Raw genomic sequence first — 17,377 nt, 5'->3', positions numbered from 1 at the left:
TAGTTCTCAATCTCTTAAGCTTTAGGAAAAGTCAAGGGAAAAAAGCATAGAAATACATGCATGATCTTTAATAAAGAAAGGGCTATAGTGACTAAAAATAAAAATATAATTATTTCTTAATTTTACATATTATAATATACACTTCTTTCCAAATCTTAGTTTGATGCATGTAGTTTTTCATATATGACATCTTTATCTATTCTAGAAAGGGCTGAGATTAGGATTAGCAGAAAAGTTCTGAATTTGAATAAAGGCAATACCTTCGCTGTTATATCAAAGGACCTAGGGTGGGTAATGGGGTTAAAAATTGGGGAAATTTCTTAATTGGACCTAATGATTTGGAATTTTTCCAAAAATAAGACTTACCACATTCTGTGCAAATTTCTCAAAAGACGTTCTGCGATCCATTGAGTGCTCCGACTTACATGTGGGGGTGATGGGATGGTGTAGGGCAAAGGGAAATAGGGGACACACACACACACACACACACACACACACACACATACACGGAGAAAGCAAGGACAACAGAGCAGAAAAAGACAGAAAGATGAAATCATGCAACACCAAATCACGGCCTAAATCAGAGGGACCAAGGAGGGAGGAGAGGCCAGGAAGGCCTCTTTTTATTAAAGATTTTATTTTAAACACCAAAATTCTTCTTTTGCAAACAAAATGGTGTGATTTCAAGCAAACTTGCACTAAAATGAAGTAGGTATGTGAAGTTTTGATGCTGACATCTGCAATGTCTAAATATTTGAAAATCTAGTGGCATTCCTAATAATTTTCTATCAGGACCAGGTTGCTGTTATTAACAGTATTAATTTTATAAAGCATTGCTATCCAGAAGGAATTTCTGAAAGAATGGAAGTTTCATTTTATGCTGTCCAATATTTCAGCAGCCTGTAGCTGTTGCCACTGAGTACTTAATATTTGGCTAGAATTGTATAATCTTGATTAATTTAAATTTTAATTTAAACAATCCCTCATGTCTAGTGGCTACTGGACAGTCTGACTACAGAGTATCTATTTCCAGTTGTAAAGGCACTGGGCTTTGAAAGATTCCATTAGCCTGGAGGATGATCATCAATTACACAAAATTAAAGTTTCATTTCAGAATTTCAAGAAGCCATGAACACTTTTAATATTAAAAAATAATGAGTGATGCTGATGTTTATATCCAGATTTTCTACACCCTGTTAGATGGCTGACATAGGATGTTATCAACAATGCGACTTGGATTATAAACATTATTTGAATAATGAGGTCTACCGCAACTCTTCCAAAATGGGCTTGGCTACCATATTAGGTGGGTAAAACTCATTGTGGGTATACCAAGTGTTCCAGGCTAAATTTCAAGTGAAACATATTTAGAAGCAGACTATATTTACTATATTTTGACATCTATCATCAAAAAATGATATTTTTAGTTATGGGGTATGAGGCTGAAAACATATATTCTAGTTTACTGAACAAAGATAACCCTCTTCAAGTTTTCCACCTTTTCCTTTCTCATTGTAATTTCTGATTTCCTTGAGCTAGGCATACGGAAGACTAATATAAAACATGAAAACAGCTTCTAAACAACTTTGTAAAGCAAGAACATCTACAGAAGCAAACAAAAATGAAGCTAAGCAATCAACAAACAGAAAAAATAAAACTTAAATGGCTCTTAAAAATGCAAAGGTTTGGGGGAGGGTCTTGGAGTGTATTCACTTACCATCTGTCCAGCGTCTTGGGCCCAGTGGAGGTAACTACTCCAAATAACTATAACTGAATACCCGATCTGAAAAGGTCACAAACAACCAATACCTTTTTCTTTGCCTGTAGAAGCTCCTGATAGGCACTGGATCTTATAAAACGGGGGTATGAATCGCTTTTCATCAATTTGTAAATGTGCTCCTAGAAAGAAATAATGATTAAGGTGCTTCTTTATTATTTCTCAGGAAAAATCAAATACAGTGATAAGAATAAAACATTGGTTCAAAAGCCAATCTGGAAGCAGCTAGAAATAATCATAGTGACGCTGATGAGAATACCTTCTGTTCATAGACCATGCAGATTCTCAAATTCATTATTTTATTCATGAATCAATTTTCAAACTGGTTGAGGAGCTACAAAGAATATAAATCACATTCAATCCTTTAAAAAAATGGAATTTAGTTAATGGGATGTCATTAAGTGATTCCAAATGAAGTTGTTGATTTATAAGAATTGTTTCAGAATATAAATCAATTTCTCAAAATTACTCCAGGCCCAAAGCAAATGATGTGACGTCATCCTAGACCGCCCAACTGAAGCATCTTTCTTTAGTGCAAATTATATGGAAAATTGTCACCCCCATCCACTTTGGGCCAGAGCACAAGTAAAAGAATAAATAATGTAATATTTGATGGCTATATCTCCCCATTTGCATGCTCTTTTTTATTCATTCAGTGACAAATTAGATAAATATTTAATAATTTAATACTAATTGGTTTGTAATGTTCTATTTTAATGACAGAGAAGCGAAAAATAAAAAAGATGTATTGACCCCATTCGGTGTTACTGGCCCAATTTTGGAAGATTGTGCTGTGGCCCATTGCAGCTGAAGACGGTGTAAATACTTCCTGGTCTTTCTGGTCCAGTGAAATGGCAGGTAGATGTAGGGCTTTGAAGCCTTTGAGAGTATCTGGATAAAATGTATTTTTTTAGAAATGACTCCATTTCCCTAATCTCAAACGCACCAGCAGTAATTTGTAGTTACTCTGAGTCCACTTCAAAGCATTCAGGAGTAAACCTCAAGTATCCAGCCTAGAGTTCCTCCCCAAGAGTAGGGTACATTGAAAACAGTATCAGTTTGTTGTTGTAAGAGTGAAATAATGTCTTGCTTGGAGTCAAGCATTTTGGGATTCTGATACTATCTTGCTCCAGATCTATCAGTTACAAAGTGCAAATTTAGACCAGTTCATTCAGCTCTCTCAGCCTTACTTTTCTAAGGTATAATATAAAGTTGTTGAGAGAACGAAAGAAATGATAAATCTTTAGCAGACTACAGGGCAGGGCATTGTCAATGCTTGAATAGACGCTCCGGAATGCTGGCCTATACTAATTAATTCAATCCTCACACAAGCTCAGCAAGGTTGCTAACCGTTATCAAATCCATTTTAAATATGAGGAAACAGAGGCATGGGGAAGTCAGGTACTGAGGTCTTGGGCAGAGCTCAGACTAGAATCCGGGCAATTTGGTTCTGGAATCTGCTCTCTGAACCATTACCTGGGGTCTCTTCCCCAACAAGAACAAGGAATTCCTATTACATTTTTGAAGATAGGGTTTAAAAACCCACAAAAAGCTGGAGTTAAACATCGGAGCTTAATTCAAGGAGAAGCCTAGCATCTGCTAGTAATGCTTTCTGTAGAAAACTACGCCTTTTCATATTATTGAAGACCCATCAAGCAAAATATCTTTAAAAGACACAGATAACTAAACGTTCTTTTTAAGACATCAGGAAGGCCATTGCAAACATTTACATACTGTTGGTTCGAGAAAAATGTGTGGAATTTCATTGTGAACTGAAATAAAAAATAAGTGAACAGAGGAGGAAGCAAGGCCAGAATTTTTATTCTGCTCTCAGTCATGTGTCTGTGTAGAATGTAATTATTTCCACTTAAAAGACCACAGCACTGAGAGGGAGAATGGGCCCTTGCTTAGCTGCTTCAACCTGTGTTACCGTTATACATAGATAGAGGCTCGTTTCCGTAAACCAAAGACAAGGAGAAATGTAGTTTCTACTGAGAGTAAAATTAAGGAAGGGTATTTGTGTCTCTCATTATTCATCTTCTGTGGTTAACTTTAGTTAATATTTAGTTAACATTCTTTTGCAAAAATGGTTTAAGAAATTGTAAAGTATGCATGTTCCTGATTTAAAAGCCAATTTCAACACATTATTAGAAAACAATACCCTCTCATTATGAGTTTATTTTTCTTCTTGAGCATCATATTTTTTTAGAGAAAGTAGAAATTCAAATATTCTTTTTTTAAAGATTTTATTTATTTATTTATTTGCTCAAATAGTCTACTGTATTTTTTATCCTAATCTAAGACACACGATAAATCTTGATTTGTTTCGAAAGGGATCGTCTCCTTAGCCACACAAAACTACAGAATACATCCTGTGTTTGTCACACATGTGCCCACTTTCTGTTTTGCTAAGAAAGAGGTGTTCAGCTGTGTCACAACTCCTTTCCCACAGAGGAATGCCACAATGCCACCACAAGAACAGCTGCAGACCAGGAGCTGTGGAGTATTTATTTATTTTTAGAGAGAGGGGAAAGGAGGGAGAAAGAGCGAGAGAAACATGATGTGCAAGAGAAATAGCAATCAGTTGCCTCTCTCACGCCTCCAGTTGCGGGGAACTGGTCCACAACCCAGGCACGTGCCCTGACTGGGAATCTAACTGGCGACCTTTAGATTCACAGACTAGCATTCAATCCACTGAGCCTCACCAGCCAGGGCTAAATTGTTCTTAAGGAAACATTTATGTCCAGTTTGATTTAAAATTTTTGAAAATTTGTCTTAGGAAGTTAATGTCTTAATATCAATTTCCTTTTATTTCTTTTTGCAGATTAAACAATTGACTTGAAAAATTAATAAGTGCCTGAATCTGGTATTTCATTTTATCATCAGTTGCAAAACTGGTTTGAGTTTGACATAACTTTAAGCTAATTTAGTTGAGTTCTGAATGTTTGTAATAATGAATAATTAAGGTATGTCAGAATCTTAGAATCTTCACATTGGATGACACCTTAAAGATTTCAAATATGTGTTACTGAAGTTGGGTGACTTGGGATAAATGTTTGCTCACATACTGAGCAACAAACAAAAGAGAAGATAGAATCAAAGTTTTCAAATATTTCCAATATTCCCCTTCAACAAATCTGTGTGTAAAAACATACACATTTCCAAAACATTACCAAGCTTTTAAAAACAGGTCACTCTATAGTGTCTCTATCTCTTCTAGATCAATGAAGAGTTATTTCACATATAATTACCTGATCCGGAATATTAGGCAGAGCTGCCAACTATAATAAAATAAAATGAAAGTATCTCAACTCTCAACTTCTCGGGAGCACATCTGTGCCAAAAACTGAGGCCCACGTACCCCTGTACCAACCTGAGCATCTTCGAATGTGTACCGTCCAGGCTCCTTCACGTTCTGTGTGGTTTTGTCATAGCTCTTAGAATCCAAGTTAATGGCACTGGGGGCTCCTGGAGCCAGAAATTCTTGCCATATTTCCTGAACTCGAGAGGGGACTTCTCTAATAGGTCTCTTCTTCAAGTCCTCCACTGCTAGCCAGAACCTACGCAGAATGTGACAGCAAGCATTTACTCCGATGTCTCATCATCTGAAAATTCTTGTAAAACTGAGTGATCACACAATTTGCAATGATGAAGGATAATGGATTCACTTTCTCTGAGGGCTTCCTAGATGAGGCCTTTACTGATATTATTTTGTTAGTTGCATTCAAATGTATACAAATTTTTGGAAGGAAATATTGAAAACAATGTCTTATGATCAGCCAGAGCCCTGATTCTGTGCAACCTTAATTTTATTAATGCAAAGGAACACTGCTAAAGAGGAGTTGGGAGGGTATTAAGGGTGAGTGACGCACAGCATGTGACTGGGGATAAAGTGATGTATTATACTGTGTTCTTTAAATCTTTTGTCCATTTGAGCAACGAGGTTCAGTATGAAGAGGATTTTCTGCTCTACCTGGTAAGGGGATTACAGCAAAGCTTTCCTGGAGCTAAAGGAAGGTTGGGCGCAGATCATCAAAGGCCCTAGCTGGGGAAATCAGAGCAAGTAACTAATTTTAGGATATTGAATTCAGAGAGCTATGGAATGACAGAAGCAGAAAGCTTTCCCATGCAGTAGTTTGAAAGGCTTTAATTTGCAGAGGCATTACATCACTCAAGAAGCTTTGAGAAAATAAGTACATACTGACATCTAAACATATAAATATAAAAAAGATATGCTGAGAGGAAAGAACACCAGAACATGTTTTGGTTGATAAGAGCAAATAGAAAAGTCTGATAATAAGGGACCATGTTGTATTAATGGATTCCATTTCTTTAAATGTTGCTCTATAGCTTTTGATTTGACCTAGAAATAATGTTAGAAAGATGAATATGTATATCATAATTTGTTAATATAAAATATTCTTGAAAGAGTAACTACTAGGTCTATGTTATCCTCAAAAGGCACTGTGATGGCCCTAATGGGAGGTGTCATCATGAATTGAGAAGATGACCGAAGGACAGAGGCTACCATGAGTTATAGTCTTAAGAGAGGTACAAGGTGGTCAGCAGTACCTTCATAACTGTTAAGTTTTAACTTGGGCATGAAAGAGAGGCCAGAAATAAGTTTCAGTTGAACTAGAATTGGAATATCAAATACTACTCACTCTAGTGATTTTTGTGTCTTGATATCGCTTTCCAATATGTACCAGTAGATAATCCAGTTTAGTCAATGCCTTTAACATAAAACTACCACTATTGCCTTGAGAAGGGAAGCCTCAAGGCCATTTTCTTCCTAAAATAGAGATTTCAACACTGCAATCCAACAGGAATACCATATGCAATCTGAGGTACCATAAGCATTATAATAAATGCTCATTCAAATTCATTCCAGTACACTTTGACACATCACTCAAAAGAATCTGTCCTCAAAGTACAAATAGAGGGGGAAAAAAACATTCACATGGCCACAGCACAAGGAAACCCATAAGGGACTCTCAAGAAATAGTACAAACTAGACAGTCTGGGAACACAGAGCAGAGAAGTTCTTCCGCTGGGGCAAGGACTGCGTTTGGAAAAGCACATTCTAGAAAGCTGTTATAGATGCAGCAACATCTTACATAGACTTGGACATACAGATAGATTATCAAAAAGCTGAGAAAATAATAACAACAACACCTCCATTGGTACATGAGCCCAGGCACTATACTAAGGGATTTAGTGATATTAACTCAGTACTTCCCCCCATTTCAGAGAACAGGAGACTGAGGATACAAAAACAAGGTCACCCAGTCAAGGTTGTCCACCATGAGTGTCATACCTGGGGTTTGCCCCTGGATAATGTGCAACAGATGATATGCTCATAGCCATTCCCTGTAATGCCTCCATCAGAGCTTCATTGTCCTTTTCATCCTCAGCATATTGTTGTCATTGTCTTAATCACTTAGTAGAATAGAAAGGGCACTGGTTAAAATCCCCCCCGCCCCTGCCATTAAATGGCAGCTGGAATATGAGCAAGTGTTATAATATCTTTGGGCCTGTTTCTTCATCGGTACAATGGGATGATAATGCCTGTCTCTCTGGGTTTCCATTAGATTGCATGACATTAATTATGTAAAGGGCACGGTGGAAGTGCCTGACATATTTTTAGGTACTCAAAAATAAAACTCATATTACTAATTAGTTCGTATTGACTCTATGCTAAGTATTTACGTGCTTCACTGGGCAAAGGAATGAGCAAAATAGGGACCAATGGGGAGCGTAGGTTGCAGCTGAAGAGGAAATAGTTATTGATAAGCAGTATTTCTTGACTCTTCTTTTCTGTGCTGATCCTTGAGGAAAACACTCACCTGAGTGTCACACTCGCATAAATAGCAGGTGCTTAGAGGCGTGTGGCTTAGGTAGGTGGATTGGGGCTTATTTAAGGGCAATTAGCCCTGTTGGCTAACTGGGCCATTTTGTCTCCCTCAGTCTGTGATCCCTGATACTGAGGTATGAGCACTGGGGCTCCGCCATGGGGAGCAGTGGACAGAATTGTTTATAGAAAGCCTAGGATGCAATTATTAGCAATTTGACTTGGATAACATGCTTAACCTTCCCCAAACATATTTTGCTTCTCTGTAAAATGGGGTGAGAATATTGACACTTTATTTTCATTGTGATGATTAGATGTATGACAAAAAGGCATAGCATACTTATAAAAGTAGTAGCTAGAAAGCATATTATGGAATAGAGTAGGTGTTAAAGATTTATATCTCTACCGATATCTGTCTATCTATCTACCTACCTGTCATCTATACATTTAGTAGGGAAACATATAATAGAAATAAGGTAGATACTCTAGAAATAAACTCATATATATTTCTTGAGTATACACACACACACACACATAATACATGTAATATTTTTGTATGTAATTACTTAGCAGGGAAACCAGTGTGGCACAGAATTACTGACATAAGAAATGGTTGAAGTTTGAATTAATGAATCAGCAGTGATTCCATTAATTCATGAAAATAGAGCTTGCACCTGTTCTTCCCTTTGCCCAAAAGTTTCTTCCCTGTTCCTTTTGTGCCTGGTCATGTCCTCACCAGCCATATCTCTGTCTAGATGCCATTTTCCCAAGGATGCCTTTGCTGATCCTAACTCTGGGTTAACCATCCTTCTATATTTCTCTGATCTAAACACCCATAATTTTGTGCTGTGGTCTGTCTTCTCTGTATCCCCTAGCGGGCTGCAATGTGAATGAAATCAAGAACCAGTTTTATTTGGTTAAGTAACACTGCCGAGGCTTATTACCTGTTTACTGCTTCATCATGGTTCTTGTAATATCACCATTTCTTTAAAAACTTAGAGAATTAGAGGAAACTTTACTTCCTCATCCATTGCAATGTTAAAAATATCCTTTATTTCTGATTTATTTTTATACATTACTGCCCTCAATAATTGATGACGTGACCTTAATATAGAAAATGTTATCTGGTAGGCTCAATAAACATCCTTAGCAACTATAGATTTCATAAACTTGAAAAGGTTCTCAGAAACTTGAAAGAGGGTGGGAAGCTGCAACCCAGCAATCCAGGATGGGCACATGTATATACGATTAAACTCCTCCAGGGTGTATCTATGGTCAACCTGATTCATCCATGGGACACATCTGTCAAAGTCCTGCCTATTTTGTTACTAGTATCTGTTAAGTCCCCTGAAAAGAATGTGACAGTTCCCAGCACTCCTTAGTTCTTATGAAAACAAATGAATGCTGAGATCTTTCGGTAAATGAATTTCATAGGATGGAATATGTCATGGGTAAGGAAATGAGGGATAATGTTTCAAAAGAGTAATGAATGAAAGAGTTCACGGGAAACCAGTTTTAGGTAGTGGGAAGTTATCACTCACTTCAGTGATATCAGACAGAGCCATTAGTCTATTCCGGTGTCTCACGTTTAAAAAATTAATTTCCAGGTGTCTTTCAAGTTAGAAAAGATTAAAAAATACGTAAGAATGATGTTTACAACAGATGAGCGGAATGTGTACTGTACCCCTCTCTCAGTAGCAGCTTAATGTGGCACTGTCCTCACCTGCCCTGGGGCTGTATTTAATGTGCAAAGAAAATGTTTCAAGTTATTTGATACAAACACCCAACCTCTTTTTCCAGACCTTACTTGACAAGCAATATGCAAAGAAAGTCAATATTGGTGAATAGATGTTTCAATTCAATGCCTAAATATTATTGGCCATTTTCTACTTTGCCAAACATTAATCTAAGTATTACACTGCTTTATGGAGTCCATAGCAAATGCACAACATTCATACAGTGAAAAGATCAAGAGACAGCATAAAAATAAACCACTATGAGGAACTGAAAATGTTGAGCAGACTTTGCCTTGGGTACCTTTTCTCCCCCTCCATCAAGTGGCAGAAATTCAATGGGTTCATGTCATCATCGTGATGTTGGTGGGAGAGTAACTGATCTATTGTACTATGTCCTAAATTACCAGACATATCACAGATATATGTCTCTGGCTTAGAGTATAAGATCTAAAAAACATGTCTTACCTTAAGTTTTCCGAGCTGAACTCTGACTCTAGAAATTTAAGAAACTGTTCTCTCCCCACTGGGTCTTTCAATGCTTCATCCATGCCAAAGCCCCATCGCTTTACCCTCTGCTGGCTTGGTTCTTTACTAGAGGAGATAAATCAAAACGAGACTCAGCCCTTTTACTACAAGCCCTATTCCCTACCATTACATTTCCTTTCAGAATCATATATGTCTTAACCGTGCCATCTTTAACTTAACTTTCAGGGGAATAAAATCTCAGCTTGATGACTCAGCATGAAATTGTACTGAGATATAAGTTAGGAATTCATAATAAAGGCTAAGGTTTATTGAGGATCAGGTGCTAAGTGCTCTAGATAAACTCTTTTAGTTGTTTTCAATAACTCTATGAGAAAGGTACTTTATAATTCTCATTTTGTAGGTAATGAAATAGCAGCACGAAGAGGGTTATGACTTGCCAATATTGGACACGTAATAAGGGGGTAAACTGCAGACATTATAACCCTACAGCCCAATTTCTTAGCTCACGCCCTCTGCCGTCTCATGGTGATATGTTGTCCTAGGAGAAGGTGCATTGGGAACCGAAAGGCGTAAGTCCTAGGTTAGGATTCTGATGTCGATCAAATACATGACCTAATCTTGGTGGAGTAACAACATTTTTGGGTTCTAGCTTCCTCATCTATAAAATCTAGAAATTATGGATGAAGAGTTCTGTATTTCTCAAGCACTTCAGACCCACTGGATGAACAGAAAAGAAAGAGAAGGTCCATAAATCCAGTCTAGAGAAGTGCTACAGAATACTGAATACTCACTCTATGAAGTGACGTGCAATGACCTTTTTATCACTCTGTCAAGATTGATAAGTTAATTCTTCCCTAGCTCATGAAAGAAACCAGGGAGTCCTAAATTGTGCTTTGGTTTTCTTAAGAAGTCGGTGTCTTGTCAGTTTCTCTTACAGTGCTGTGGTAAGGTAATATTTTCTTTTAAAGTTGAATGTATAAAGGCATACTTACAATAGGCTTAATTAAGTATGGATTTAGTATTCATATTACTTGAATACACGGCTCTTTATGACTATGTGGATTTTTAAGGAAGCTAAAACAATGAACTAAATTTAAAGAACCAAAGATTCCAATTCTGACTAGTCTGTCTTAAAACTTTTATTTCTTTATTTTGTGCATATATTAATACAAATTCGAATATCTAAGATTCAAAAACCATTACCTTTATAATAAGAACTTCATATCATGGGCTAATATAGACACAGAGTAAATTTACCTTTATACTTACTCAGATATAGGATTATTCCTGAAGTAAGTAAGACATTTAGAGGGTACAAAAAATGTCACTTACCTTGCTTCAAGTTCCCAGAAAGTAGTATCATCAGATAGCCATGGGTTAGAAGGGTCAGGTGGCACAAAAAATGGGTCATATTCTAAATACTGTTCCGTGTAACTTAGCAGACTAGAGAGAAGAAACAGATTTATCTTCCTTAGTTGTGTGGCTGAGGTTATATGAAACCCAAAGTAAGGGACATAATATAAAAATGTCTGGCCAAGGATTCTTGCTTGCATATAGAATGAAACCCAATGGCAGTTTTCACATTTCAATAACTTACATGCATCAACTTATTATGCTTCTTGGGAGACAAATGTGGCTAAGGATTCCATCCATCCCCATGCCTAAGCCATGTGAGTTGATATCCCTCCCCTACAATGAAGGAAGGGGGAAGAGGTCCGTGCTGAGGGTCAGGTCCAGCCCTTGGTTGACCAGTGCACCCACAGCTGAACTGATTTTAGCCAACTTGGAGAAGAGGCTCAAAGGGAATTTTTGTGAAAAGTATCTATAGAAATTAGGTAAAAGGGAAATCACTGCTGAAAAAAATATTTTTAAATCTGTATTTAAAAATTAAAAACAAAAAACAAAAGAGAGAGTGGAGAGGAAAATAGTTGAAGAGATAGGATCGGACAATGCCCCGAAGTAAAGAACATAAACGCCATAAAGGACAGATTTAAAGGAAGAAATGGAAAATAGTTAAAATCTGAGTTTAATACAAATTTTGGAGTCATGCAATGACTCGATGTAAATGTCAATATAAATTTACAGAAAGTCCAAAAGGAAACTTCCTAAATTGGAAGTGTGATTGCTCTCTGCAGGAGGGAAAGGATCCAACACCTTGGGATTATTTTCCGTATCTGACTCTGGGCGCCCAAGGATTAGGCCTCTAGAGACTTAAGACAATAATGATCATCCTGTAATTTAAACTGCAACAAAATAGTTCCTTGAAAGTTTCTATGCTAAAAAAAGAAAAGAAAAAAAAAAAAACTTTGTTACAGGTTTCCAATTACTAAGCTCCCTTTCCAACAGTTCTTTTATAATTTTTATGAGATTTCATTGTCATTTAATATTTTTAAATGTATATGGACATGTCAATATACTTACCTATCAGCAACTTTTGACATTTTTAACCGATGTCTGTCTAACTGTATTTGCCAATAGTTAATCTGAAAAGAGAGTTAAAAAACTGGTTATATGAATACTGACACTCTCATAATCTTTAGCTCTAATTTCTGACAAATGGGGCAATTCCAAACAAGAATATGTCCTAAATCAGTAAAATTCCAAAGTTTGTAAAAAAAAAAATCAAATGAGAGAGCTCTGAAAAAATTAAAAATTAAAATTCTGTTTGAATGCGAAAATAACCAATATCACTTTAGAACAGCAATGAATTTGGACATTCTGCCCGCTGTAACAAAATGTAACTTTCTTTTAAAAGTGTTATCGAAATTTTAAACATTTATTCATGGTGAATAGCCAAATCAGAATCACATGTACTTCCTAAATATTGAATTTAGAATATAAATGCATTTGTTATTTGTTATTATAATTTCAAAATGTACCCTACTTCCTAATATTATCCCAACAAAGCATCAATGACATGTGTTTTGAGAATAATTTTATCAATAGTTCAGACAAACACATGGACATAATCATACAAGGAAAACTTTAATTTAAAATTCACTGAATTACTTTTCCTTTCTGATGATTATAAATATACTAGAAAATGTATTATATTATTGATAAACCATACTACAATATATTATAAGAAAAAAGATTCAAAAAGGGAAAAAGGTCCCATGACTGAACCAACTAAGAGATTAATTATTATTTGATATGAAACACTGGTGTTTACTTTGCAATATTACTTGGAGAGAAAACTTGATCAATTGGTAAAACAAGAAGTGATTATATGAGAACTGTACACAAGTGCTGATATAGGAAAACTTCAAGAGGCGTATAGATACAGAGACCAGAACTGCAGAAATAAGAATAAGCCCTTTTATAAAGATCATATTACATGATTTGATATGGGAAATGCATGACAACGTAGCCAAGCTCTTGTCTTATTCTTTAAGAGAAGAGTTATGGAGTACAAAATAACCATTGATAATGGAGGCACCTATAAACTACTGTATGTGACTTTTAAAAATTGGGTAGAGAAAGAAGGACCTGGGGAATTAAATACTGAAGAGTTTTGATTACATATCTTAAAATTAGACAGTGTTGTTGCTTTTTAACTGAAAACCTTCTATTTGAAACAGTCAACCATACAAGTAACCTTTCAAAATACCTGCTATTAACAGTCACCATCTGGTTTCATAGCCACTACTCCGTAGCCCATTAACAGGTCATTTTCTAGGTTGACCCACCTGTTGCTGTAGCTCATCCTCTGTTGGAGGTTTAGTTTCTGGCATGGGTGTGTGGGTAGGACTGTGACTTCTAATATCATTTTGTAAACCATAGACAGACTATATTAAATTAAAAAAGAAATATGTTAGGACAAAATATCATGTGTAGTCACAGATTTTCTTAAAGGTAATTTTGTGGTATATATTTAGTAAGGTAACTTTGCTATATATTTGATTAAGCTTCTTATCAAAATTCCAAAGGCACTGGTATCATAAGTATCATATGGATGTAAAGCAGAAGCACAGATCTGAATAAAAAAGGTGGTTAGATTATTAACTTTGACAAAATAATTGACTATAGGGAGAGAACGTGGAAAGTGTGATGATAAAATTTGGGGATGGCCTGAGAGAACTTTTTCCTTGATGAGGATGAAGGATGAAGACATATAAAAATTATATGAGTCCCACCCACAAAATAAAACCTACCATGTAGGCTTAACACAAAGACTTATTAAATCTGCCGACTGACTGGATTGTTCCAGTTCTGAGCCAAGTAGCAGTGGTGATCATTCTAACCAGTGTCATCTCAATAAGTTCAATGAAAAGAACAAGAAAGACAAACCAGCATGTGGCTTAGAATAAAATAACACTGTGAAGATTCTAGCAAATTCTACACTTCTGACAGGGAGAAGCTATATGTATCTTCTCCAGCTGTTAAAATCAAGGGCATGCATGCAATCGCTGCAGCATTCTTGAGAACTTGAGTTTTGCTTCGGTAATTTTAGTACCATACAGCTCTGCTGTCAGGCCCTGTAGTACCAGCATTATGGGGTCACAGGAAATTGGCTGCAACCAAGACGAATACCACTCAGGGTTCCATGTCTTTGTGCATCTTGCCTTGCCATCCCTCATGTTTTCCCATCTCGACAAGGGCTGATGGTATGCAAAGAGCAACGTTGTGAGCTCTTGCTTTTCACAAGGCCAAAGTCACAGGGATGGAAAGTACACCGCAGAGAATATAGTTAATAACATTGTGATAATATATAGGGTGTCAGCTGGGTACTGGAAATATTGGGGAGCCGGAGGACACTTTGGAAAGTATATGATTATTCAACTGCTATGCCGTACACCTGAAACTAATGCAAAATAATGTTGGATGTAAAATGTAATTGAAAGAAAAAAAGAACGATGCTATGTGAAGCATTGGTAAAGCATCAATATTGAGTATGGTGTTAAAAAAGAGTATAACTGATGACTTGGTTATCTTTAAGTTCTATCTCATTAATCCATCCCCTTTCTCTTCTGAATTAAAGCAGATCTCAGTAGGTGTCTGTTGGGGCAACTTGACACAAAGTAAGATAAGATAACCAGTAGCTCTTCAACATTCAGAAAGTAGTGAGAGGTGGCTTAATGCACATTTTGGAGAGCTGATCGCACTTGGAATCTTATTCCATAATGTGAGTCCCCGTCAGCAGAGGGAGGACACCCATAGGCCTGCTTTGGTCTGGCCCCGCCTCCACCTCTCACAGAGTTCCCGGGACAAGAGCTTCTGAGCGTTTTGTCTTAATGGTTTTTGTGGCAATTCTCCTGTGGCTTCTATATCCTAAGTCAAGGTCAACGCTGCCTTAAAAGAAAGAAAAGGTACTTGAACCACCTTGGGGCCTTTGAACCTGATGCATATGTTTCTAGGGACGGAAGAAAAAGACAACAAAAAATAAGACAACCAAAATCAGTGTTTTGTGCCTACTTCAGGGACACCTGCCCTGGGAAATGCTGTGCTTACATAAGGAAAATACCACAGAAAAGAAGGTCATGAACTTTGGGGAACGCTTTAATGTAGTGGTACCATCCTGGCTGGTTTGGCTCAGTGGATTGAGCGTCGGCCTGCGAGCTAAGTGTCGCTGGTTCGATCTTCCAGTCAGGGCACATCAGAGAAGGAAAACTCTGACTCCAAAAAACCTCCGCTGCCTTGCGGCATACCTCTTCAGGGGAAAGGCTAAGGGAGTAAACCCCGACAGAAAATCCGGAGCCGGAGTCCCTAAGGCGGTTCGACGTTGTAGTCAACACCGGCAACTCCTGCGGCGCACCTGAAGCCAAGCTGTATTGACTCCGTCTTTCCCTTGGGCCCTTCAGCTGCGAAGAGAGGGGGGGTCTGCTGCATGGGCAACAGCAGACCCTCCATATCACCCTGCCCAGGCTCTGTAGCTTCATCGCAAGATGTCGATTCAACACGGGAGGAGACAGATACCGTGTCACTCCCGAGTCGGACTGCACAGCCATTCTCGGTGGTGCAGATAGACTCTTAAGAAGCTACACCATCGTCTCTCGAGTCGGACGGCTGCCGATGACCATCCTTGGACACATCCTCAGAGGAACTGTTTCAGGCCAGAAATTCTTATGGACATCAAATGTTTTTTAATGGAATGAGTAAAAATGCCTTCCGTGTGTGTGCGTTACTTAAAAAAAAATATGTAGATACGACTGCTATGTGTTTTCAAAATAATATTTAAAATGCTAAATTCTGGAGAGCTGCTTTTTTTTGAGTATGTATTCTCTCATCTACAGACACTATACATACAGTCATTATCTTACGGCTGTCACAAAATTCTGATGTTAAAAGGGGGTTCTCACACAATTTCTGTAGCTAAGGATCTTTACAATGTCCCTTTCTCCCTCAGACGTTTTTGCTGAAAATGCCCCTCTCCCATCAGTACCACTCTTTCTCAGACAGTCCCCTGGACTCTGGAAAAGATACCTTTCATCACTGATGCCTCTTCCCTCTGATGGACAGAAGGGTCCCCAACATCCTGACCCCTTCTTGGCATATACACCTGCATGTCTTAGGATGGGGTTATTTCCTCAGGGGACCGAGACTGGCAGAGACCAGGGCTTGAATGCCAAGAATTTCTTCTAGCCAAGCGACAAGAAAGAGCAGCAGAGACACTAGCAGGTACCCCATGAAATGGGAACGGAGACTTGACTGATGTCCCCTAAGCTCATTACTAAGATCAGCAGAACAGATGGTGATCTTACCTTCCGTGTTTTGTGCGGGTTTCTCATTCGGGATGACTTCTTAATGTCCACTTCAGTGGTATTTACACATCCAGGCTGGAAATGGGAAAAAAGGAGACAAAGGAATCTGTGAATGTGAAACTTTTGATCAGTGCACTCGTGCCTGGCCCTCCAGAACTGGAGAAGATGCTGTGACGTCAGTCACTGGCAGGTCTTTCCACATGGCCATGGCCACGTCTACCTGCTGTGGCTGGTAACGTATCTTCTTTGACTCCTTGTGTGACATGCAGATACTATTTTCAGTGAAGCCCCAGAGAAACAGGACAGAGAAATGCACGGGCTTTGCATGTGTGTGTTGATATTAGCTGTGAATCATACAGATTCAGAACGAGGGTGTCCAGAGACCAAATGGGGTGAGATCCCAGCTCGTCTCTGCACGTAGCCATGCTCAGGGTACCCTCTCATATGGAGAGACACTGTTATTAGAAGGTCACTGGCTTCCGGAGTTGGAAAACTGTGATCAGTTGAGCCAGCTCAAATCTGAGAGTAAGTTTTTAAACACTGACACACAAAATCCAGTGACTGGGGACATTTGTTTTCCATAGACAGAATGTGAAACGGAGGCTGTAGTTAGAATGAGGTCAGCGAGGAAAGAAATTGGTAATCAATATACCATACTTCTTCCCAGAAACCCCAACTTCTCTTTTTTCCTTTCCCTCAGGCAGGTGAACCCATTTAAATAGGACGGGGGTGATGGGGGAATAGTGTGGGCAGCCTTCTCCTGGTTCTCTGACATCAGGATTATCTTGTGGCTGGATTCATTGCTCTGTTGGAGGAGAAGAGGGGA

General features: G+C 38.0%; 1 protein-coding gene and 1 non-coding gene across 7 annotated transcripts in view; both read right to left on the bottom strand.

Annotated features, from left to right (window-relative positions):
* Nucleotides 1–17,377, bottom strand: part of RGS7 (regulator of G protein signaling 7) — a 300,375-nt gene that overhangs the window by 10,406 nt on the left and 272,592 nt on the right. For all 6 annotated transcript variants that reach the window (XM_090263548.1, XM_090263551.1, XM_090263546.1 and 3 more), the window contains 7 exons: nt 16,552–16,626; nt 13,540–13,638; nt 12,272–12,333; nt 11,183–11,293; nt 9,830–9,955; nt 5,151–5,337; nt 1,810–1,899 (listed from right to left, as the gene is read on the bottom strand). In XM_090263548.1, the coding sequence (XP_090119674.1) occupies nt 1,810–1,899; nt 5,151–5,337; nt 9,830–9,955; nt 11,183–11,293; nt 12,272–12,333; nt 13,540–13,638; nt 16,552–16,626 (750 nt within the window). The remainder of the gene's footprint in view (nt 1–1,809; nt 1,900–5,150; nt 5,338–9,829; nt 9,956–11,182; nt 11,294–12,271; nt 12,334–13,539; nt 13,639–16,551; nt 16,627–17,377) is intronic.
* On the bottom strand, nt 4,150–4,281 carry LOC149992442 (small nucleolar RNA SNORA41). The gene has a single exon (XR_016508378.1). It is a non-coding gene; the product is annotated as a small nucleolar RNA SNORA41 (small nucleolar RNA).

Source organism: Furipterus horrens, unplaced genomic scaffold (assembly GCF_987537825.1).
Source record: "Furipterus horrens unplaced genomic scaffold, mFurHor1.1.pri manual_scaffold_15, whole genome shotgun sequence".
NCBI classification, from domain to species: domain Eukaryota; kingdom Metazoa; phylum Chordata; class Mammalia; order Chiroptera; family Furipteridae; genus Furipterus; species Furipterus horrens.
This window is presented reverse-complemented; position numbering and strand designations above follow the sequence as displayed.